Here is a 24,215-nt window from a genome sequence, read left to right on the forward strand (position 1 = left end):
GGGAAAAGCTGCTTGGCATGGGAGACAGACAAGCAGCGGGACTCAGATGCATTCTGGAAATAGAAGTGGCAGGAATTGTGATGGCAAATTGGAGCAAAAGGACAAAATCAAGAGTTCAGAGTTGGTCTGATTAGCTTTGGCCATCGCTTGCATGTGATGGGCAAGACAGAGATGATGGACAAGCTGGAGGTGATGGACAAGCCGGAGATGATGGACAAGCCGAAGGTGATGGACAAGCTGGAGATGATGGGCAAGCTGGAGGTGATGGACAAGCCAGAGATGATGGACAAGCCAGAGGTGATGGACAAGCCGGAGATGATGGACAAGCCGGAGATGATGGACAAGCTGGGGATGGGCATTGCAGAGGATTTGGGGGGCTATGTGCTTAGAGGTAACCACAGTCATCAGGGACCTGGGGGAGACTTACAGGCAGAGCTCAGAAGGCAAAACAAAGAGAATTCACAGCTGAATGCAGTGTATTTAAGGGGGCGGGGTGGAGAGGAGCAGGCCAAGGAGAGGTAGGAGAAGGTGGGGGCTGTCAGGTGTTCAGCGATCCAGGACTGGTCACCAGGTCCAGCATGGGGACAGGGCTAAGTGCAGGAGAGGACAAGGGGAAGGCAGGGGAGGCAGCTTCCTGGGGAGCTGGGGATGGAGAGCCGCAGGGATGTGCAGGCCTGTGCGTACACAGGGAAAGAGACTGGCTTCTTAAAAAAGGTTCTGATGAATGACTCAGGCAGGCTTGTGGGCTAATGCGGAGCTAGTGGAAAGAAGGATGCGGCTGTTGGGAAGAGAGGACATGACAGGGAACAAGATCCCAGAAGACAGAGAAGGCTCTCAATGCTGAAACCAGCAGGAGGTGTTATGGGTGAATTTGGGGATGAAGTGGCAGCAGGAGGCCAGTGCTCCCCAAAGGTCTCAGGGGCCCACCAGTCTGCCAGGCACCCTCCCTGCCTTGAACAGATGCTGCCTCAGTGCTACACTCTGAACGACTTCCTCCGAATCTCAGCCTTGGGCCACAGTGAAAAGCTGAAGAAAACGAAATTTGCCACCGAACAGACCCACCACAGAGCTCCATGCAGCAGGAGCATCTAGAACCATCGCCCAGAAACACTGGACTCAGACAGTGTCCTCGGAGTTCAGAGCGAGCACGCCTGCCCTCTGAGGAGGGCGTCACACTTCGCACAGCAGGTCCTGCTCACCGACCTTCCTCAGAAGCCCGGACCCAGGCCTGCCCCTTTGAAACCATGTCTTGCATGTGACGGTGTGATTAATAACACAGCATCTCACACCCTGAAAAGTGCCTGTGGCCCTCCCAGGTACGAGCTGCCCAGGTGCAGCTCTGCAGCTACTGGGAGAGCCAGAGTCTCCTAGGGACAGCTAGGCTTTGGATTTTATTTTTTTAATATATATTTTTATTGATTTCAGAGAGGAAGGGAGAGGGAAGAGAGATAGCAACATCAACAGGAGAAAATCACACTGATCAGCTGCCTCCTGCACGCCCCCTACTGGGGATGGGGTCCACAACCCGGGCCTGTGCCCTGACTGGGAATTGAACCAAGAGACCTGGTTCATGGGTCTACGCTCAAGCACTGAGCCACGCCAGCTGGGCCACGCTTTGGATTTTAAAAGGATAATGACTACCCTGGCTGGGTGGCTCAGCTGATTGGAGCATCATCCTGCACACCAAAAAGGGGGCAGGTTTGATTCCCAGTCAGGGCACATACCTGGGTCATGGGTTCCATCCCGGTCAGGGCGTATATGGGAGGCAATCAATGGATGTTTCTCTCTCACATAGATGTGGTTCGCTCTCTATCTCCCTCCCTCCCTCTCCCTCTAAAATCAATAAAAACATACCCTTGAGTGAGGATTTAAAAAATAAAGTAAGTAACATAAGAGTGCCCAGCTGGTTTTGCTCAGTGGATAGAGCATTGGCCTGCGAACTGAAGGGTCCCGGGTTCAATTCCGGTGAAGGGCACATGCCAGGGTTTCGAGCTTGATCCCCAGTAGGGGGCAAACAGGAGGCAGCCGATGGATGATTCTCTCTCATCACTGATGTTTCTCTCTCTCGCCCTCTCCCTTCCTCTCTGAAATCAATAAAAATATATATATATTTAAAAAAATAAATAAAAATAAAATAAATTAAGAGCACGATGGCTAGATCCACTATGGTGACTAGCATGTGATGTATTTTTGCTGCTGTCTTCATGGAATTTATGAGTTATTATTTGAGTTTTTCTACTTTAACAAGTACATTTTTACACAGGGGCAACATGGTCAAATATTCTGCTGTAAAAGTTCTGGTTCTGAAATATCCAAGGATAAAGTCAATACAACAGCTGTTGTTGTCTTGGGAAAATGTAAATCCTATCAACGACTAATGCACTGTCTTTTGACCTTTTCTTAAGTGAAACACACACACACACATTTCTAGTCTGGAAAGTCAGAAAGCCAAACGCATGACACACAAACATGCACCACGCCCTGGGGAACAGGCGGACTGCGTCACTGCTACGGCAACTGAATCAGTCAGCGTCTAAAGCAGCATTTCTCAAAGGTGTCCGGATGCAGGTGCCCCATGCTGCTGTATGAAAAGCCAGTTCCTGCACAATCACAGACACGAGTTAAAGCTCCGAGAAGTCATGCAGTGGAAAACCTTCCCAACTTGATAACTGATGATTTCCAGGCTTATTTGACCAAGGAGTCCCTTCCCCTGTTTATCGCAGAACTCATTTTGAACAATGGTCCAAATGGTCCACTTACTGAGCCAGATCAGCCGCGAGTTCAAATTGGTTAAATGAGGCAACATCTAAACATTTAGAGATTTTATGTTAAAAAACCAAATGGCTGCCTTCCTTCTGGCAGTGGCTGTGCCTGGGACTGGGCAGGTGCCCTCTCACCACGGGCTCCTGGCCCCCTGTTGTCAGCCTCGCTAATTTACAGGGGCCTGGAGCACCTTCAGACTGTGGGCCCTTCAGACTGGTCCCTGCCCCCAGGCTGCTGGGGCCAGCAGTGCCTTGAGGTGGGCGGGAGGGTGGGGACAAGCTGGGGAACACTCCGGCACCAGGCTGGGCACAGCCCCAGAAGACAGACCTAGCAGGGGTTGCCCCTGGCTCCCCTCTGGGGCTGCGAGCAGAGTAAGTGCCTTCCGAAGGCAAGCCTGGCTGCTGGGACTCAGCTCCACCCCCTGCCTTGTTTGTTTACTGAGGAAGAGGCAGGACAGACCAGGGATGCTCCAGCCCAGCCAGTCTCCAGGGAAATCGTGTTGCAGCTCCGCTCAGGTCCCTGCCCGCCCTCGGCCGCAGCCCGCAAGCCCGCAGACTGCGCACAGCGAGGCCCTGCGCTCAGCCCCACAGGGACAGCCAGGCAGGCCTGCCCTCAGGCCCTCCATACAAGGAGTCACACACAATTTTTTTTTCTTTTTAAAATCAAATGTTAAGATAATTGTTGCTCTGGGGCAATGAGAACCATGTGACTATTCACATTTCCTATTTGGTTTTGGCTGTAAAGTGGCTCAAAACCACAGACAATACCTTTCTGAAGGCAGGATTGACTTCTCTTTGCTCATACGTTCAGTTTACATGCAAGGTCCTGCTTAGCTTCTATTTATTCATTACACACACGATGAGCTACCCCAAGCCCTTTGTGAAGCAAGCCTGTCCACTACGGCATCATTGCTGTCACATGGACGAGAGTCCTTCAAGCCACTGGACACTCTCACATGCCTGTTTTTAAATCTGGATTCAAACTGTTTTTCAGGGAGCAGGGACCTGGCTAAAGCCCACACTGAACTGACAGTTTACCTGCAAGGCTTCCAACTCACCAGTCCCAGCAGTCTTGTGGGAAAGCCCTAAAACACTCAGCGTTGGGGCCCTCCCCAGGTCCGGGGCGCCCAGGCAGCTGAATCTATATACCAGAATACAAAAGGCTAATATGCAAATGGTCCGCTTGGGAGTTTGATCTTGCTATGACATTCACTGACCACCAGGGGGCAGGGCGATGAGGGAGCGCGGGAAGGAGGCGGGGAGGCCAGGGTAGGGACCCCACCCTGCAGGAAGTTTGTGCACCAGGCCTCTCGTGTTAAATAAGCGGGCAGGTGAAGTTCCGGGTCAGGAGAGCTTGGAAAGCGCTGCTGAACAGGGATGCCCCCACTAAGTTCCCGAAAATCACAGGCATCATGTCAGTCAGTCAGTCCACGGTGACTCCGAGGGGCCCCTGCGTGAGGCTGCAGGACCTCAGGCGGGGCCAGCACCAGATCCTCGGCGAGCTCTCCCCAAGAAGCCTCCCCAGCCCTGCGCTCCGCAAGCCGCTCCCCTGCAGGTTCGGCCGTGGCTTTTGGAAAACTGAGTCAGGGGCCCTGGTTCAAGTCTGTGACAGAGGCGGGCGAGGAGAATGAATGGAAATGGGCCCGCTCCCGGCTTAAGCCGCAGGGGCGGCGCAGGCGCTGGCCGGGCTCCCGGTGCAGAGGTCCGGCCGGGCGGGCGGGGCCACGCCGCCCAGCGGTGAACCTGGCCGACCCGCGGCCACGACGGCCCGCTCCCTCCCGCCCTCCCGCCCGCGGCCCCAGACGGCGCGCGGAGCGAGGGGAGCTCCTGGACGCACACGCCCAGGTCGGAGACTCGGGACTTGCCGCCGCACCTGAGCCCTGGCCACGCCGACGCAGGTGTCGGGAGGCCCCGGGAAACGGCAGACAAACCCCGAGGCGGGGCTCGGAGCCCCGGCCGCAGCCAGAGGAGGCGGCGCCCGCTCCCCGGAGCGCAGAGGCCCGAGCCCCGGCGCACGTGCGCCGAGAGTTACCTTTGGGCGCCCGCAGGTGTCCGCTCCAGGCCCTGCAGCAGCACAGCCCCATGGCCCCGGGCGGCCAGGGGGGCGCGGACGGTGCCCAGGCGCGAGCGGGGCTGCGCGGAACCGCCAGCCCGGCCTCCCTGGCCCTCACGCTCCGTCCAGGCCCCGAGCCGCGGGCATCCCGCTCCGGGCGGACTCTGCTAATCGGCAGGAGAGCGCGCAGGTCCCGCCGCCAGCCGCCGGCCTCTCCGCGCCCAGCGCCCGCCCCGCGACCCGTTACTCTCCGGGGGCGCCGAGCTGCGCGCTCCCGAGGGAAGGCCAGGGGGCGCTGTGGGAGCGCGAGGTCTCCCCTCCACCCCCCCCCCCCCCAGGTCCCCGGGAGCCAGCGAAGACGCGGGGGCGACGCGGCCCTGGCGCCCAGAGCAGTGCCCGGCGTGGGGCGGACACCTGAGGGATAGTTCGTGGACGTGTGCTTTACGCAGTGCTGTGAGCCCACAGACCTCAGACCTCAGCTCCAGCGCCCTCCTTGGAGACAGTATGGAATTTCCTGAAAATGCCGGTGGACTTGATCTTCCCTTCACTTAGGAACACCTTGCCCAGGTTTCCCCGGGCACGTGGGCAAGCGTTTCTGGGGAGTTCACACGGATAAATGGAGGTGTTGGTCCGAGGGGACTGGTGTTGTCAGTTTCAATAAGTAGCTCACACGTGACCTTCCGGAGTGATGGCACCCAAAGCACACCTTCCGGACAAAAGCACCGAATCCTCACCAGCCCTTGATCATGAGAGGCCACACCTTACAGAGCACCCAGCAATGCCAGCCGTGCTCTAAGTTTTACATATATAAATAATTAAATATATATGTGACCTGAACAAGGTGGGGCTCAGGGATACCCACCCCCAGTCCAAAATCCACCTATAACGTTTGAGTCCCCAAAAACGTAACTCCTAAAGGCCTACTGTTAACGGAAGCCTCACTGATTTCAGTGGTTCTCAACCTGTGGGTCGCGGTCCCTGAAAATACATCCTGCATATCAGATATTTACATGACGATCCATAACAGTAGCAAAATTACAGTGATGAAGTAGCAACGAAAATAATTTTATGGTTGGGGGTCACCACAACATGAGGAACTGTATTAAAGGGTCGCGGCATTAGGAAGGTTGAGAACCACTGAAACTGTGATGAACACGTATTTGCATTTGCATAAGTATTCTATACTGTATTCTCACACAAAAGGAACCTAGAGAAAAGGAAATGTTGCTAAGAAATCATAAGGAAGAGAACATGCAATCACTATACTGCATGTATTTCTTAAAAGAACTCCAGCTGTAAGTGGATCCATGCAGTTCAAGGGCCAGCTGTCTATCCCAGCTCATGTCAGCCTAGGAGGGTGCTGCGAAGCAGTCCCACCATTCTCTCCGTCCTGTAGGTGGGGAGATGAAGCCCAACGCGGCTAAATAACTTGATACCATTAGACCTTTAATTTGTGCTAAATGACATCCGAAAGGGTGTTGATTCCCTCGCTTTTCAGGTGAAGCAACAGCCTCAGAGGGGAAGTGACACCTCCGATCTCACACAGCCAGGTGGGGGTTGCCTGGGAAACCCTTCCTTTTTCCTCTACTATGTGGTTGGAGAGTGCAGGTGAGCGCAGCCAGTCACTCTGGAGGTCAGAGGATGGGTGGGAGCTGAGCGCGGACACCTTTCTTTCCTGTCTGTGCACTGTGTGCATGACGAGGCCTCAGAAAACACAGGGGAGGAAACCAGGAAACCAAGGTGGTTCCCTCTGGGCCCCAGAGTCTGGGGAGAGGGCGAGTGGCAAGGATGGATGGAACGAGAGTGACAAGGGACTTCACTGTTCTTACAGTGCTCTAATTTCTTAAAAGGAAGGTACATTTACATATCATAGTGTAATTAAACAATCAGATGAGAGAAATTATTTCCAGTGTCTGGCACTGAGAAGGGTTCTTAATACCAGGTTCCTCCCCACTCCTCCAGTCCTGGGATCTCTTCCTGCCCCTGGAGCAGGGCTATAGTCAATCTCTGATGGCTTTTTGTCTAGACTGGGATTTTCTCCCTTCCACCCACCCCCAACCCATCTTGGGAAAACCGGGTGGGCGGGGGAAAGGGTGTCGGGCCAGGCCTGAGGCCAGGCTGCCAAGGCCTGGAGCAGAAGAGTTAAATGGCCTGTGGGGAGGGAGAGAGGGAAGAATGACTAGGAGCAGGAGAGAGGTTTTCCCAGGAGTTAAGTCTTATTCAAAGGAGAGATTAACAGCAGCCAGGCAGATGTCTGCCTCCCTTTCCTTTAATTCTCCAGAAACACCAGGCTGAGGCTTCTCGGGGGAGACAGGAGGGTGGCTCTACCCTGGATCCGGAAAGAAAGATGTTTTCACTTCAGGACATGTGGGCAGGGCTTACAGAGAGGGAGTAACTGAGACAGAACAGAGAGACCTGCCTTCTGATCGCTGCCAAGTCAGTTTAAAGGGTTTCAGCACCAGGCAAGATGACTGAGTCACAGCCGGCTCAGTGCGGCCCCACGAATTCCAAGCTGGAGTTTGCATTCAGGGAGAGCACGTGCGGGGAGCCAGCCCCCAGTGATTGTCCGAGCGCCAAGTCCTACATTTGGAAAGGAAGATTTAAAAGAAAACATCACAGCGGCCACTGTGGGCTCTTGTTTATCTTCCTAAAAGGAAGTAGAAAAGCGGGATCATTTCAAAAGAGCCTATTGCAGAGGGTCAGCACCCTCACTGAACTGCCCAAATGCATTTTGGGATACTTAACTTTTCAAAGTGGCTTTAAATACCAACTCCCAGGGCAGGTTAGGAGTTAGAAAGCAAGTCAAGAGCTTCTGTTATTATTGCTTTTGGTTTCACACAGTTTACTTCCTGCGTGTACACTGTCTCTTCATGCTTTCCAGTTGTGTGTCTATTTCCCGAAAGGGAAGGAAAATAGCATTTGCTATATGCTTCCCACCAGGCAATTCACCAATGCTGTTTATCTCAGTTACCACAGGACAACCCCATGAGGTAGATGCCATTGGATTTGATTTATAGAGGAAGAAAAGCTCATGGGGATAAAGGGAGTTGCTGAAGATGAATTAAGTGATAAATGTCAGAGCCAAGATGGATGGTGGATAGATGGATGGATAGAAGGATGGATGGATGGTGGATGGTGGATGGATGGTGGGTGGATGGTGGGTGGATAGAAGGATGAATGGATGGATGGATGGTGGATGGATAGATGAACGTATAGTGGATGAATGGTGGATGGATAGATGAACGTATAGTGGATGAATGGTGGATGGATGGATGAATGTATAGTGGATGGATGGTGGGTGGATGGATGGGTGAATGTATAGTGGATGGATGGGTGGATGGAAGGCAGATGGATGAGTGTATAGATAGATGGTGGATGGATGGTGGATGGATGAATGAATGGGTGGATGGATGGATGGAAGGATGGTGGATATTTGGATGAATGGGTAGTGGATGGATGGTGGTGGATGTGTAGCTGGATGGGTGGATGAGTGGCATTTCCCCAGTTAGGTGGAGTCATGGGCTGCAATTGGAATAGCACCTACTGAACATGGGATTTGCCTAAAAATCAAACTTCCTGAACATAGCTCTGCCCCCGGAATTGATCATGATCCCATCCATCTTGAATTGAGCCACAATGTCAGGATCAGTTGGTGCTGCAAGGCTCTCGTTGAGCTTCAGCCACTCACCTCCAGAAGAGTGACCAGGGCAGGGCCCCTGGGGCATCTTCCTGAGCTGGGGGGCTGGCGGCCTCCGGACCCCAGGGAAGCGGAGCCGGAGCCGGGGTGGCATCCTGGAGTGGAGGGGGCCCAGGAGGAGGGCTGAGTCCAGCTTCGGAGGACCAAGGCTGCATAGGGCAGGGGCTACCCCAGCCACCCAGAGCTCTCCCCCTGCTGCTTTATCCTATTTCTCTGGGAGACCCCCAGTTCAGTGGGGTTGTTTCTAGGGAGGCCACTGCTGCTGCTGGGATCCCTGCCCTTTCAGGTACGTCCCAGGCCATGTGGGGATTTGCTTAGGAGCCTCGGGACCTGGCCTTGCTGCCTCCCTGCGGGAGCTGGCTGCTCCTCCTCACACAGAGCGAAGGTCCTTCCATGGGGTCATCTCAAGGTGTGAGCTCAGCCCCGGAAGCTCAGAGGACGGGGGGAAATGGGGACATGCATCTTAGTCACAGGTGTGTAGCTTTGGAAGATATGATGATCAGTCATTCATTCTTTCATTCGTGTATGCATCCTGTACCACATCATGACTCCACACACTGAACACCTGAGAAAGCCCAGGGCCTGCACTCTGGGGAGGCCTGGAGGTCACCCCGGGAGCTCCAGGACAGTGACCCCGTGACAGAGGAGAGGTCACTGAGATGAGAGTTGAGATGGAGACGCGAGAGTCTAGCACCTTGGAGGATGGCGCAGGAACGGTCCTCCAACGGGCAGTATTCTGTTTAGGAGCTTGGTTTGGGGGAGGGCCGAGCACAGGGCTCTTAGGGGAAGGGACACGCTGCTGCCTGTGATTCTGGCTGGTTGGCCCGGCCCCAAGTGAAGTGGGGACTGGAAGGGGCTCCACACCACAGGGAAGAAAGCTAAGAAGCAAAAGGCCTGAGCCAGGTGAGAGTCAGAGGCGATGGAGACCAGGCGGAGTTGTGCTAGCGGGCGGCCTCGGTGACCCACACTCCCCACTTCTCACCCCCACGTGGCTCTGAGTCCAGGAGTCTGGGCTGCCCTGTGACGGGCTGTAGCCAATGAAGGTGAAAGAAGGGGTCTGGCCAGTCCGGGCCATAACCTAAGGAGTGTGGCCGTCCTGTGGAGGCCTTCCAAGGAAAGCCACTGCCTTGTGAGCAGCAGAACCATCCGGAGACCACTGCACCCCGGAAGCCAGCCTAGCAGCGTGGAGAGGCCACACGGAGAACGGAGGTGCAGGCCGGCAGCTGCTTCTTCAGGCATGTGACTGAGGCCACCCCAGCAGCGGATCCTCCAGCTGATACCTGAGAGCAGAGCCCAGCTGTCCCTGCGAGCCCGCCCATGGCAGAACAGCGAGCAAATGAAAGGTTTCAACCCCAACACTTTGGGGCGGATTGCTGTGCAGGAATGCAGGAGTAATGCCTACACTAGTAGTGAGCCAGGCTCAGAGCTGGACATCCATTAGAGTTGAGAGCAACCCTATGCATTCGGCATCATATTATTTCCACTCTAAAGAGGAAGACACTGAGGCACAGAGAGGCGAAGTGATTTGCACAAGGTGGCACAGCATTAACGGCTGAGCTGAGTGGAGCCAGCCCCTCCTGCTTCAGAGCGGTGCCCTTAACAACACGATGGTGGGTACATTAGAGGCAGAAGCGACAGCACCTGATGATGAATTCAATGCCCCATGGGTCTAAGGCCACATGAGGTACACTGTTTTGTTAGCTTTTCAGACTGATGTCTGCTTCCTATTGGCCCTGGCACCTGGCGGTGGGGGGGGGGGGTAGCTTCTGGGAGATGGGGGTGATACAGGAAGTCTGTCCACCCCTTTGCCAGCCTGCCTCATATGAGCACCAGTACCGCACAGGCATCCTCTCATCTAATGATGGCTGAGAGGCTGCACAACAGCCAGTGGTGGTGATGTCATCACGCTCATTGTTCAGTTAAGAATATGCACACCCACCCAGGTCATGTGAGCTCTCAAAGGCACACAGCTGGCAGGTAAAAGCCTGCACTTGAATCTGGGCCGTACGACCTACCACAGGTCTCTTTCCTACTGACCAGCCCCCTGCCTCCTGCCTCCTGCCTCCTGGAAGCGAGGATCTCCATCTGGGCCTGCCCCCTCCCTCATCCACTCCTCCCCTCATGGTTCTGATCTGTGTTAGAAGTTTGACCAAAGTCCCAAGGACACACACCAATGAACAACACCGTAGACATATACATTCTGGAGGTGGAGGACTCTGCATTTTAATAAGACCCCTTTGTTGTTCATGGGAAATCTGGGGCCCAGAGGGGCTAGATCAACTCCATATCCAGTATTTCTTGAGGGCCTGCTATGTGTCAGGCACTGAAAGGTGAATTAGTGACAAGTTGGGGCTACGTCCAGTCAACTTCAGTTTTCACTCTGAAACAAGTAGACCTGCAGAAATGATCAACAAAAAGGAGGCCTCTCTGCCACCTCTCAAAATGTTCTGTGCACTTTTACTACCTTGGAAACCAACTGATTTCATCAACCCCTCTCAATCTCCCTCATCAAGTATTGTAGTTGTTATTCACTTTACACATTCATTGTTTGATTTTTTTTTTTTTTTATGAAGTATATGACATTGGGAAAGGTAGAGTCTGAAATAAGCCCACACTGCTTGTGCTGGAAAAGGCTGTTAATCCCATAAGGACTTTCTCTTTCTCTTAATGAGACTTGAGGCACATTTCCCTTTTTCCATTGGCTACCAGGAAGCTCAAGGCAAATTTAAAGTTTGACTTTGGCAAATGTGAAGGTCCTGAAGTATGCCTTCATATTTGTGCTTTGCTTCCTGATTTTGCTTTTCTACTTTTATTTGCATTTGTCTCAGGTCCTTAATTTTTTTATTATTTTATTTTTTAATCCTCCCGGAGGATATTTTTCCATCAATTTTTAGAGGAAGTGGAAGGGAGAGGGAAAGACAGAGAGAAAAATTGATGGGAGAGAGACACATTAATTGGTTGCCTTCTGCACGAACCCAACCAGAGCGGGGGCCGGGGAGGAGCCTTCAACCAAGGTACATGCCCTTGACCGGAATCAAACCCGGGACCTTTCGGTCTGCAGACCGACGTTCTATCCACTGAGCCAAACCGACTAGGGCCAGGTCCTTAATTTTTTAATTACCATTGTATTATCTTTATTTCATTCTAAGTGTTCTCACTAGAAGACATTTCAAATATTTGGTGGAGTATCATAGGGGTATGAGGTCTAAGTAAACAAGTGGATGTAATACATTCTATTCTAAAACAGGAGCTGGTTACTTTTTCCTAAGGGGCAGATAGCCATACAGTCAGCTACCCAACTTGGCCCCTGTACCGTGAGATTAGCCTTAAACAGTACAGTGGGTCGGGCTGTATTTCAATAAACTTTATTTACCAAAGCAGGTAGTTAGCCAGACTTGGCCTGTGGGCTGCACCTGGTTGGCAGCCCTCTGGCTGGAAGAATTATAGAGCATTTGGAAGTACTTGGCTCGGAAAAGAGTGAGCTCCCATCTCTGAGATGCCTGGTTTCCACTTCTGGTGACAGACGGGGAGAAGCAGCTCCACACACAGTCTGCACAGATGGCTCTGGCGAGAGGCCTGCAGTGCTGGAGGGGACAGGCCGGCAGAGCAGGCCCTGAGGTCTGCCAGCGAAAGCCCTTCTGCCCTCCTCTGTCATGCCCACTCCTCAGGGAGGAGGCACAGGGGGCAGAGCCCTAGCCGTTCCCCAGCGCGGGCCAATGGGCCTCCGGCTGCTGTGGCCGTTATTCATGGAAGGAATGTGTCTGCAGCTCCAAATTCCCAGAGAGAAAGACAAGGGGAATCGTTGGGGAGAAATTCCTGGGCCACATTTTTCTTGCTGTTCATGTGGCCTGAAGCCATTGAACTTGGCTAGACTGCCCAGAGAGGGATTTTACACACCCATTGTCCTTTCCCAAAGTCTCCCCTCCCCCTGGCCCCCACCTGCTCTTTCCACTGGCCCTTCTTTCCTCCCTCGCCCCAGGAGGCCTGCGGCCTGGGAAAGAGCAGGCACCGTGGCCATGGCCCTGAGGACTTTTGCTCCCTGCCCAGCAGGGACTGGGCTGCTGCAGCAGCGACTTCTGAAGGGTGGCGGGCACTTCCCAGCGGCTGTGGTGGCATCAGGCCTTCCAGGCACCACAGGGGCAGGAAAGGTCCCAGCTGCTTGACCGAGCGGGAAACTTGCTCCAGTAATAAGAGCAGCACAAATTGAGCGCCTACTGTGTGCCGAGCACTATTCTGAGAATTCTACATGTATTAACTCACCAACCCCACAAGAGGGATCAGTCAGTGGGGAGGAACGGAGCCCGATTACAACCCCTGATTGGGAAAGTGAGGCACAGCGCTGCTAACTGACTCCCCTGGGCCCCACAACTAGGAAGGGGGAGATACGGGGTTTGAACTGAGGTGTCTGGCGCAGTGGAACTCTGACCTCTCGTATCAGTGTGTGATCCCAGCTCAGCAGTCCTCCTACAAATACTGCCCTGGTGGCACGTCCAGCAGTCACAGCAAAAATCCAGGGGCAAAGCGTTTGCATAGACAGGACCTGCACCACTTTGAAGGCGCCCAGCATCCCTGTGCGCCACAGAAGACAAGACCCACGCGGCTGGGGACTCAGCACTGTGAACTGGGGGTTACCCAGTCCTTCCCATTGTCACCATTGGTGCCGCAGCTGCCGACAGCGCCAGGGACCACAGTTACTCAGTGAGTCTTTGATTTCCAATGTGCCAGCACCCAGGTTTGGTGTTTACATACATACACTTACATACATGTATCTCACAGACTGAGTGTTGACACCCCCACGTCACAGATAAGGAAACAGACACATTAATCAGCTCGTTAGCACTCGCTGCTGTAGCAAACTGCAAAGCTCAGGGCTTAACCCTATAAGGATTCTTTCTTGCTCATGTCACCTCTCATGCAGGTCAGCCTAAAAGAGGAGGAGGAGGGAGAGGCCTCTGCTCCACAAGGTCATGCAAGGACTCAGGCTGCTCCGAGGACCTCCGTGTCTGCCTCTGAGTCGTCCCCATCTGCTTTGTCAGAGGGGAGAGGGATCAGGGGACCTCGGAGTTTTAGGGGCTCTGACTGCCTCAGTCAGCTCTCCCACTGTGAAAGAATGTAGGTGGCTAGCAGCCTGACTCTGTACCTAGTTAATCAGTACCCGGATGCACATTCTTGTCAGCCTATCATCAAGGCACTGCCCCTTCCTTAATTATCTGGTCCTGCAGGCCTGTTTACCTAAATACTCCCAATTTACAAGGGCCATAAACCAAGGATGTAACGGCTTAGCTAGAGGGAGGTCACTGGTGCCAGTCAGGCATTTAGATACAATCTCAATTGCCCCTCTGACTGACTCAGGAGGGGCCGTGAAAGCCCACCACAGAAGCCCTGTAGTTAGGGAACAGAGAAACTTAGGGATACATATAAGGAGAAATCTCATCCTGTAAGTTGTTCAGGCTTTGGATCGTTGAATCCCCTGAGCTAGCAGCGCTGCTTTGAATAAAGGTTCTTTCCTGATCCCTCTGAGTGTTCAGCTGTCCCTTCTTCCGTGCAGGTTCCACACCACCACATTCCACTGCCCACAGTTCAGCCCGCGGCCTGTCCTACTGTGGGGAGTCTGGGGAATGGAGTGGTCTGTCCAGCTACAGGGAGAGGAGCCAGTTTGGCTGCCCCCTGGGCTCAGAGGGATGAGCTGCCGTGAGGGGTGGCGGGCTTGATGCTCAAGCGCGTGGTTGGCCACATACTGCCTTGGCTGAAACCAGCTCCAAAGCTCTTTGAACTGAATCCCAGTTTCCTCCATCTTGACAGATCCCATCCTCCATGGGGCCACGACGGGCTGCGGGTCCTGAAGCGCTGTGAGGGTAGATGGGACTAACAGCTAGAAAGAGCTTGACACAGTTCCCACAGCCTTCCCTTCCCTGGGGGAGCTGGGGCCAGGGGTGCGGTGGTGGGCGGCGGGCCCATTCCCAGAGCTGTGACCTCATTGCCACTCCCCAGGCCCGCTGGGGAGGGCCAGCCGTGCCCACCACCCACCTTCAAATGGAAGAGTGGAGCCCTCTTCCCCTCTGGCAGTGTGGGCGAGATTCCAGCCTGCGGAGGAGGGCAGGAGCATGTGCCGCCACCTAGCGGTGGAAGGAGAACCTGCAGAACACCCGCCCCGCTTCCGCTTCCGCTTCTCGTGAGCAAGTACCCAGGCCACTTCTCTCCCATCCTAACGCCAGCAGCCTGCTGAACAGAGGCTGGCCTTGGCCATGACAGAGCGCAGGTGCCCGGGCGGGCGACGTCCTGCTCCCAGGGTTTTGCTGTGGAAGCAGCAGCCCCTCCAGGGAGTTCCGCCCAGGCCTCAGCCTTCTGCTGTGTGGAGGGCACCCTGCCACCTAAGGCAGGGCTGGTAGGACTGTGGATTCCCTCCCCTGTCACTCCCACAGGGTGCTGGCTGCCCTGGATGGTGGGTGCTGGCTGCCCTGGATGGTGAGTGCTGGCAGCCCTGGATGGTGGGTGCTGGCAGCCCTGGATGGTGGGTGCTGGCTGCCCTGGATGGTGGGTGCTGGCTGCCCTGGATGGTGGGTGCTGGCAGCCCTGGATGGTGGGTGCTGGCAGCCCTGGATGGTGGGTGCTGGAAGCCCTGGATGGTGGGTGCTGGCTGCCCTGGATGGTGGGTGCTGGCCTTGGGAGTGGCAGTGAGATTACAGCTCCGTGGGAATGGGCTGCTGGGTACCCTGGAAATAGCCCCATAGGAATGGAGAGGGCCACCAAGTCTCCCAGGGACAGCCCCAACAGCACATGGCTCCCTGCTTGGGGAGAGGGTCCATATGCTCTGGGCGCCCCCCCGCCCCGCGTCGTCAGATCACCACGGGTATGTGCACACACAGACATACACGATTTAGGGGTGAGCTGGCTTCAACTGGCCTGGCCAGACCCTGGTCTCACGTCTGACAACTCCTGAGGACCACTGCTCCTCACCTCCCGTTCCTCAGGACCAGGCGGCTCACTAACCCCCAGGGCTCTGCTTCCACGGCCTCCCTCGCGCTCCCTGAGCCACCCAACGGGCATCCTAACACCGAATGCCAAGATGCATTATTCAGGCTACGGACTCCAACCCACTAGGGGTCACGAGCGCAACTCAGTGGGCCTCCACCCGTGTTTTTAAAAATGAGGTGGAATCACAGACTAGAAAATGCCAGTGGGTGCCTCTTGCAGAAGCAGTAGCATCTCAGAACTCTTGCTTCAGTGTGTGCCTGTGTCCTGGGGTGGGATGTGATGCTTATCTCTTGTCAAAAGGTGTGAGGACACTGTGCCGGTGTGCCCACCTCGAAGCTTTCAGAGCGCTTGGGCTCCCTGGGACAGTCAGCCCACCAACATCTCCTCCTTCCTCAACTCACCTGACATATCCCCCGTCAGTGGCAAGCCAACGAAGGGCACACTCTTTGCCAAGCCACTCAGATGTGCAAAACAGAGCCCACCACCGCCCACCACCACAGGTCCTGCTGCCCAGGGATCCCAGGGCGCCGCTGCGGATTGGCTGGCATTTGCATGCCCATGAGGACCCTTCTCAGAACAGAGGTCAGCTTCTCTCAATTCAGAAAGAACAGGAGGAGCAGCCGGCTCTGCACATGCCTCTGTGCGGCTCTCCCAGGGCTGGGCTGACGGCATGTCCACACCTGCAGACAGTTCTTCCCTCTCCAACACGATTCCTTCAACAGTTATGTTTGGGTGCCACTCGGTGCCACAGACTGGAGCCCCTGCCGGACACCCCTCTACCCCTGGGCTGGTGAGGAGTGGTGCTGACTGGGGGCTTCTTCCTTTCAGAGGAAGGCGCTGCCCATTGTGGGCATGTGGCAGCCTGGCCCGCCCCCCCATTCCAACCTGCTCCCCCGACTCCTGCCTGGCCCCAGGCGGGTCAGAAAAGGTGGGCCCTCCATGATGCGGGTATTCTCCATCATGCCTACTCTGTTGGTTCTCACATGTACTGAGCACCTGCATTGTACCAGGCACTGCTGTGTCTCGCCATCCCTGCCAAGGCCCATCAAGCCATTCTTGTCACCATCCCTGGGGCGCAGGAAGACAAGTTGACTTCCAAGGCAGAGTGCACAGCCAGGAAAAGCCAGGTCCTCCTGCGTCTCAGCCGCCTGCACTCGGTTCCTCCCACTGCACCGCAGGCGGCACCGGGAATGGTGGGCCAGCAGGAGCAGCATGGCCCTGCCACACGCAGGGAGGCGCTGGGCAGGGCAGGGTGCAGGAAGATGGGGGCCTCCAGGGGACGAGGGGAGGAAGAGGAGCCAGGTCTTCTGGTTTCAGCCTGTGGGCTGGATCCCAAGGTCAGCAAAAGTGGCACCCTGCTGCGAAGGGCCAGAGGCCCTGCAGGTCGCTTCCCACTTGACAAATGCTCCTTTTCTCGGCGCCATACCAACTGCCACACACCGGGGGCTTGAACAACAAGGCTTGTTCTCCGGAGTGTGGCGGCCAGGAGCCAGCGCAAGCCGTTGTGGGAAACCAGGCATTCTTTCCCTTGGACCCACCTCACTCCCTCTGTCTCCGCCTCCACAGGGTCCTGTGTGTCCACATTCCCCCCTCTTACATGACACCGGGCACTGCATGCAGGGCCACCCCCCAGACCTCACCTTCACAACGGCACGGGAAGACCTCATTTCCAAACCCGGCCACCCTGAGGCTCCCAGTGAGCATCCACTGTGGGCGAACGTTATTCAATGCGGCCGCGACCTCCCTCCTTCCCAGCCACCTCCTCAGCTGTTTCCTCCCAAGCTCAGCGGACGGACAGACGGATGAGCCACAGGGAGACCTGTGACCTGACCCAGAGGTGTCTCTGACCTTCAGGAGAATGTCCACATCTGGTGCACTTGACCAATGAGAACGCCAGTTTTTAACATTCTCTATTCCAGAAGAATGTGCTTTTAGCTATTTATTTACTTGTAAAGAATGGTTTTATTGATTTTTAGAGACAGAGGAAAGGAGAGGGAGAGACAAAAATATCAATGTGAGATCGGTTGCCTCCTACACTCCCCCCCACCCCCGTTTCTCCCCTCTCCTCACACACACACACACACCACCACCACCACCACCAGGGATCTAGCCCACAACCTGGCTATGTGCCCTGACCGGGAATCGAACCAGAGACCTTCTAGTGCAGTGGTTCTCAACCTTCCTAATGCCGCGACCCTGTAATAGAGTTCCTCATGTTGTGGTGACCCCCAATTTCATTGTTACAAATTGAACATGATTAAAGCATAGTGATCAATCACAAAAACAATATGTAATTATATATGTGTTTTCCGATGATCTTAGGCGACCTTTGTGAAAGGGTCGTTCGACCCCCAAAGGGGTCGCGACCCACAGGTTGAGAACCACTGCTCTAGTGCATGGGATGACGCTCAACCAACTGAGCCAGACCAGCCAGGGGCAGAATAATGTGTTTTTTAAAAAATGCTAAATTTCAGGTGTTTTGGTGATTTACATTTTTAAATATGAATTATTTACACTTAAGGACCCGCTACAGTAGATGTGAGGATCCCATAGAGGAGGACTTGTTGCAAAGTGGTTTCTACTTCTCATAGCCCAGGGCAGCGAGCCCAGGGGCCTCTGTCTTAACCTAAATCCCTTTTGTGGTTCAGAGACTTTTCAAACCGGGGAATTCAAACACAACGGCCTGCCTGCCGGCCAGGGAAGTGTTCCAGGGGACCTGCCGGGACCTCCCCCTGCCCAGGAGAGGAGAGGAGGAGCTGGAAACTGGTTCAAATCAACCCAGAGCTCATGACTCATGTAAAGATGCCGGCTTCCTCCCCCCTAAGGAGGTAGTCAGTCCCTGCCAACAACAAAAAAGGAGGAAAGAAAAACCCCTAAAGTACCGAACAAGAACTGGGGCCTTTTGAAGATGAAGAACTTAAAGGGTAATATTTGGAGTTAGCTTGGGATTCAGCTCAGGAGAATCTTTCCAGCAGCGTAGGGTAAGTTTTTATAGCATCTAGAAAAAATGAGCACAAAAATGCACTCAGTATTAAAAAATAACATTAAAAAACGATTATTTCATTTCAAGTGCTCATTATTATTAAATTTTTCTTTGTTTTATAGGGTTTGGCTTGTTATTTTAAGTCATATTTTATTACTATCACCTGCTAGTAATCCTATGAGAAGGTGAGTAAACAACCTCGCAGTGAAGTGGCCACGACTTCGCTAGTGGGTGCCACGCGCGGGGCTTTGGCGCCCTGTTCCCTCCGAGCCGGTGAGGGCGCGAGGTCCCTGCACAACACGAGCGCGCCACCAGCCGCATGGCGTCCTCGCGCAGGCCGCGCCGCCTTCTCTGTCGTTCTGATTTTAGCGTGTGTGCGGAGCACAGAAGGTAATATTTTTACTGTTTCTATTTCATAGGCTATGTTTTCACTTCATGCTTTTAATATGCATACAGCTTTATTTGAAATGTATAAAATGTTTAGCTCACTGAATTTAAAATTTTTACTTTTCTGCATATCTTTTAAAGGGAAATATTGATAACGTTGATATTTTAAAAACCCAGGGGATCAATACCTGCATTCCTGTGGGTTAGTTTGCTGTGGCAACTGCAGTTACTCATGCAAACCACGTGCCAAGCACGGTGCCTGCTTATTGCTCACGTTGGGCCATTTTACGGGTGAAAGCCTGGACCCAGCCCTGGGACGACAGTGGGACTGACACCTCGCCCTCAAGCCCAACCCCACGTGACCACTAACGCCGTGCCTATCATTTTCTAGCCGTCTTTGATTTTGAGTTTTTATTATCTACAACATCAGGGCTCAGAGACTCAAACCCTTATCTCGGGATCAGTTGAGTGACATAACCTGGGAAAGAGAGTTGGGTGGAATGGAACAATCGGGAGAAGGGGATTCTGGCCGAACGCAGAACAAACTCTGTCTAAAGGGCAGGCAGGTCTCTTGGGTGGACACTCACTGGGGCGAGGGAGGGGCACAGCTGAGGGTGGCAGAGCTGAGCACTCCTCCTGCCTGCCCGTGCAATCCCCATCACTGCCCGGGTCCTCCCAACAGCCGGTTTGGGTTTTAACCATCCCTCCTGCCAGCCGACGGTTCCAACAGCGGAAGCCCAAGCCTCTGCCCACATCCAGGCCCTGTGGGACCTGGCCCCTGTCCGCCCGCCCACCCTGGCCCTCCGCTCCCATCTCGCGCCTGTGAACTCTGCCCCCTCTTCTGGAGCGCCTGGGCGTGCCCTCTCCTGCTCGCCCATCTGGGTAATTTTTACTTTCCTATCAAGGCTTAGTGAAACCCTCCCTAACCACCCAGGCAAGCACCTCCCCTCACCCCCCAGGCCTCACCCTAGGGACACCTCTGTGTGAGCACTTACCACGGAGTGTTGGGATTGTTTACTTACAGGTAACAGCTAAGCAGAATAGCGCTCAGCAGAGACTGCAGAGAGGGGTATACCAGCATGAGCCAGGCCATGGGTCTCCTGCCTCCTCCCACTCCAGGCAGCTGCTCTGTCCTCATCTCAGTTTACAAAAGCTGAGGCCGCTCGGCGCGGGCATGGCCTGTCCCGGGCAAGGCCGAGCTCCTGTCCGGTTCCTGGACTCTCACAGAAAACAGGGGCGAACAGGGAGCCGGGCCGGCCTTTCTCTGACTTCCTCCCTGGAGCCTTCCATCTGCGTGCAGACCCGTCCTGCCCGGGAGCATCCGCATCCCGCTCCCTGGGTCTCCCCGTCTCCCTGGGGTGCCACTGCTCGCTTGGCTGTGCCATGCTCACCGCCTACTGTGGCGGGTGCCCACCAGGGGCTGGGGAGCAGGTGGAGGCCCCAGCAGCTCAGGGAGGGAGTCAGCCCGGAGCCTAGTGGACAGCAAGGTCCTCCGAACTGGGTGCTTCCCTGGGGGAGGCTGCTGGGAAGGTGCCAGCCGGGGCCGGGCCGGCTGTGGCCATGGAAAGGCCAGCAACCTGGCCCTTGGCCTGGCAGAGGCAGGACCTCAGACTGCGCCTGGGGCCTGCACATTGATGGAGACCCCACCTGTCTCTCCCGCCCTCCCTCAAGGCACCATGTACCTCTGGGCTCCTGCTTCCACTGTCAGCCGCCTGGGTGGCAGGGCCTGTCCAGCCGCCAGAGTGAGCAGGCCTGTCCTCAGCGGCCCGGCGTTGTCAGGGGCGAGCATGCGGCCTAAACACGCCATGAGACTTGGGACCCCGAGCGAGTGAGGCCAGGACTGAAGGTCAGGCAGGACTCAACCCTGGCACCTGCCCCTTCCACACTCGGCTCTCCAGCTCCCATGACTCCGCTGGCCACGCCCCTTCACCCGAGTTGGCCAGAGGGGGCTTCTGCTACCTGCATGGGGACCTTGAAAGACGCCCAGCACTGGAGGAGGCTGCTCCCCAGAAAGACTGAGGGCCCCGGCTCCCGGTGGTGAACTGCCTGCTTCCCTGGGGGCACGGTGCGGGCACTGCACGTGGGATGTCAGCAGTGACTTACTCTGCTCTATTGATTGCCTGCTTCTTCCCTCAGACACAAGCACCTCACGGGTTAGCAGCTTTCCGTCCAGAGTGCTGGGCAGGTCTCTCCAGGCCCTGCCCGTCCCCGGGGATTCAGAGGAAGACCTACGCCGGGCCTGTGGCCAGATGCTGGCACTGCCAAGCAGTGAGTGCCTGGGAGGCCAAGAGGATCGAGTCTGCAAGGAAAAAGCTGTCGAAGGCTGGAGTGGGCCGTGTTTGCCAGGTAAAGCTGCTCACCAAGCACAGTGCGTGTTGATTTCTCCCACACCACCAAGCAGCTCCCAGACACCAGCTGTCCGACAGTTCAACTCAGTTCTATCTACAGGAACCGCGATTTCCAACCTTTTTCCTCTCATGGCACATAAGCCAATCACTAAAATTCTGCAGCACACCCAAAATATATCTGTTGCCGATCTGACAAAAACAATAGGTATAATTTTGATCCATCCACACTGGATGGCTATTGTGTGGCTGTTGCCATTTTTCAATTTGACATTCGAAGTCAGGGTGGCGGACGTCTGCCCGAGGGCCCGGGAGATAAGTTGGCCTGGCTCAAGCATTAGGGCCGAGTTCATTAAATGTTTGACCAAATAGAGCAGGCTGATTGTTAAGCTGGTAATTTTTATGGCTCGTGAATTGATGTTATAAACATTCAAATGGCCCTTGTTAGAGAAAAGGTTCCCCACCCCTGGTCTAAGGGAAAAGAGGTCCGTGCCCCTGACTGCTGCATTCAGGTGCTGCATGTTTTAAGCATTCTCGCAGTGCTGTAGAAAATCACTGTAGAGAAAGGAACCCCAGTGCACTGCCGGTGGGAATGCAGACTGGTGCAGCCATTGTGGAAAACAGTATGGAATTTCCTCAAAAAATGAAAAATGGAACTGCCATTTGACCCAGTGATCCCACTTATAGGAATATATTCTGCGAAGCCTGAAACACTAATCAGAAAGAATGTATTCACCCCTAAGCTCATCGCATCACAATTTACAATAGCTAAGATCTGGAAACAGCCCAGGTGCCCATCACTAGATGAGTGGGTAAAGCTGTGGTACATTTACACCATGGAAAACTATGCAGCAGTAAAGAAGAAGGACCTCTTATCCTTTGAGACAGCCTGGAGGGACCTGGGAGGTATTACGCTGAGTGCAATAAGTCAATGTGAGGAAGACAAGTATCACATGATCTCACTCATATGTGGAATCTAATGAAAAAAATACACTGGTGAACAAAATAGAACCAGAGACATTGATGCATAGAACAGACTGTGGAATCTCAGAGGGAAGGTGGTGGTGGCAAGTGGGAAGAGATCAACCAAAGAATTTAGATGCATATATGCATGGTCCATGGACAGACAATAGTGGGGTGGAGGCCTGGGGAGGGGGTGGAGCGGGGTGGAGGGGGCTAATGGAGGGAAAGAGGAGATCTGTAATACTTTCAATAATAAAGATAAAAAAATTAAAAAATTATACACTTTATTTTTTTCACATTCTTTTTTTAAAATTTATCTTTACTGTTGGAAGTATTACGGATGTCCCCTTTGTTTGTTTGCTTGTTTTTTCCCACTGACCCCCTCCACCTGGCACCTGCACATCCCAGGCCTTCACCACTCTGTTGTCTGTGTCCGTGGGCTATGCATATACGCATATAAGTTAATAAAGATAAATTTTTAAAAAGTCACTATACATGAAGATAGCGTCAGATTCCCCAGGTTAAGGGTTCAGTCCTAGAAGACTGTTCTGCCCCTCCACCCCCACCCCTCCCCGCCAATCACAAGTCCAGGTTGTCACCTGTGCTTCTGACCAACTTGCTGTTGACCGCAGCTTCCAAGGAACCCCCTCGGATTGATCCATTTGCTAGAGTGGCTCACAGAACTCGGGGAATATTTCACCCTCTAGACCAGCCGTGGGCAAACTATGGCCCGCGGGCCGGATCCGGCCCGTTTGAAATGAATAAAACTAAAAAAAAAAAAAAAAGACCGTACCCTTTTATGTAATGATGTTTACTCTGAATTTATATTAGTTCACACAAACACTCCATCCATGCTTTTGTTCCGGCCCTCCGGTCCAGTTTAAGAACCCATTGTGGCCCTCGAGTCAAAAAGTTTGCCCACCCCTGATAGACTATGGGTTTATTATACGAGGATATACCTCAGAACAGCCAGATGGGAGAGGGCGTAGGCTAAGGCGTGTGGGAAGGGCCGCAGACTACTGACTCTCTGAGCCGGCCACTCTCCCCAGGACCTTTCCACCCAGGAGCTCCCGCAGCTCGTCCTCCGATGTTTATGGGGCTTTGGGAGGCGAGGGACTGAAAGTTCCAACCCTCTCACCACAAGGTTGGCTCCTCTGGCAACCAGCCCCATCCTCAGGTGCTTCCAAAGGTCACCTCATTCACAGGACAAAGGACAGCTGATCACTCTATCAGGTAGGAATGCCCAGGCTTTCAGGAGCTCCATCAGGAGCCAGAATGGAGACCAAATACATACTTCTTGTAAATCACAAAAGCACAGCAGGCAGCTGACTGCCCAGGCCAGGGATGAGGCCCAGGTGGGAATGTGACTCAGGTCCTGGAATCCCGGCTGCTGCCGGGGGCCTGCCCCAGAGCCAGTGCAGGGTGTGGGTGGAGGGGGGCGGGGGTCTGCATCAGGAGCTGGTTTAGGGACGGTGGGCGCCTCACCAGAGTCAGAGGTAAGGCCTGGCAGGAATGGTTAGGGCCTCAGGGCCGGCAGGAGGCAGGCCTGGTCTGGGATTGGTAGGTCTCTCCACTAGATGGCACTCACAACCTAACTTTCCCTCATTTTTATTCTACCTGATGAAAAATTGCAATATTTTTATACTGTTGAAGAGCACAAATAGGACTATGACTTAAAATTCGTCTAGTTGATTTACGTGTTATCATACTTGGGTTTCTGTCTCATTTTCAAGAGTTGTCAAGCTTCCCCGCCCTGGGTATCGGGTGCAAACGTGCCCCACTGACCTTCCCCGCCAGATGAGTCCAGGGGAGGTGATGGAGTCTTCCTCCCTTAGGGCTTCCCCAACGCCGACTGTACCCTCCCTCACTGCCCACACCAGGCCACTTTCCCTGGGCAGCCTCCAGCTGCTGCGCCCCCCCCCCCCCCCCCCGCCCTGCCCCGCAGGCCTTCAGGGCTGTGCAAAGGGGAAGAGGATGGCAGTCCTGGAGCCTGCCAGAGCCTGGTGCCTAACTGCTGTGCTGGATACAAAGGGAGCTCTCCTTCCTACAA

The 24,215-nt window shown here is 54.4% G+C and overlaps 1 protein-coding gene across 7 annotated transcripts in view; it reads right to left on the reverse strand.

The window, feature by feature from the left end:
* ARHGAP22 (Rho GTPase activating protein 22) overlaps positions 1–24,215 on the reverse strand; it is a 158,678-nt gene that overhangs the window by 59,591 nt on the left and 74,872 nt on the right. Inside the window, exon 1 of one of the 7 annotated variants that reach the window (XM_059662077.1) lies at positions 4,795–5,039. The exons of the other annotated variants lie outside the window; for them this stretch is intronic. Coding sequence (XP_059518060.1) covers positions 4,795–4,846 — 52 coding nt within the window. The 5' untranslated portion in view covers positions 4,847–5,039. Of the gene's footprint in view, positions 1–4,794; positions 5,040–24,215 lie in introns of those variants that run through there. 7 annotated transcript variants of the gene reach the window in all.

Source organism: Myotis daubentonii, chromosome 13 (genome assembly GCF_963259705.1).
Source record: "Myotis daubentonii chromosome 13, mMyoDau2.1, whole genome shotgun sequence".
Classification (NCBI taxonomy): Eukaryota; Metazoa; Chordata; class Mammalia; order Chiroptera; family Vespertilionidae; genus Myotis; species Myotis daubentonii.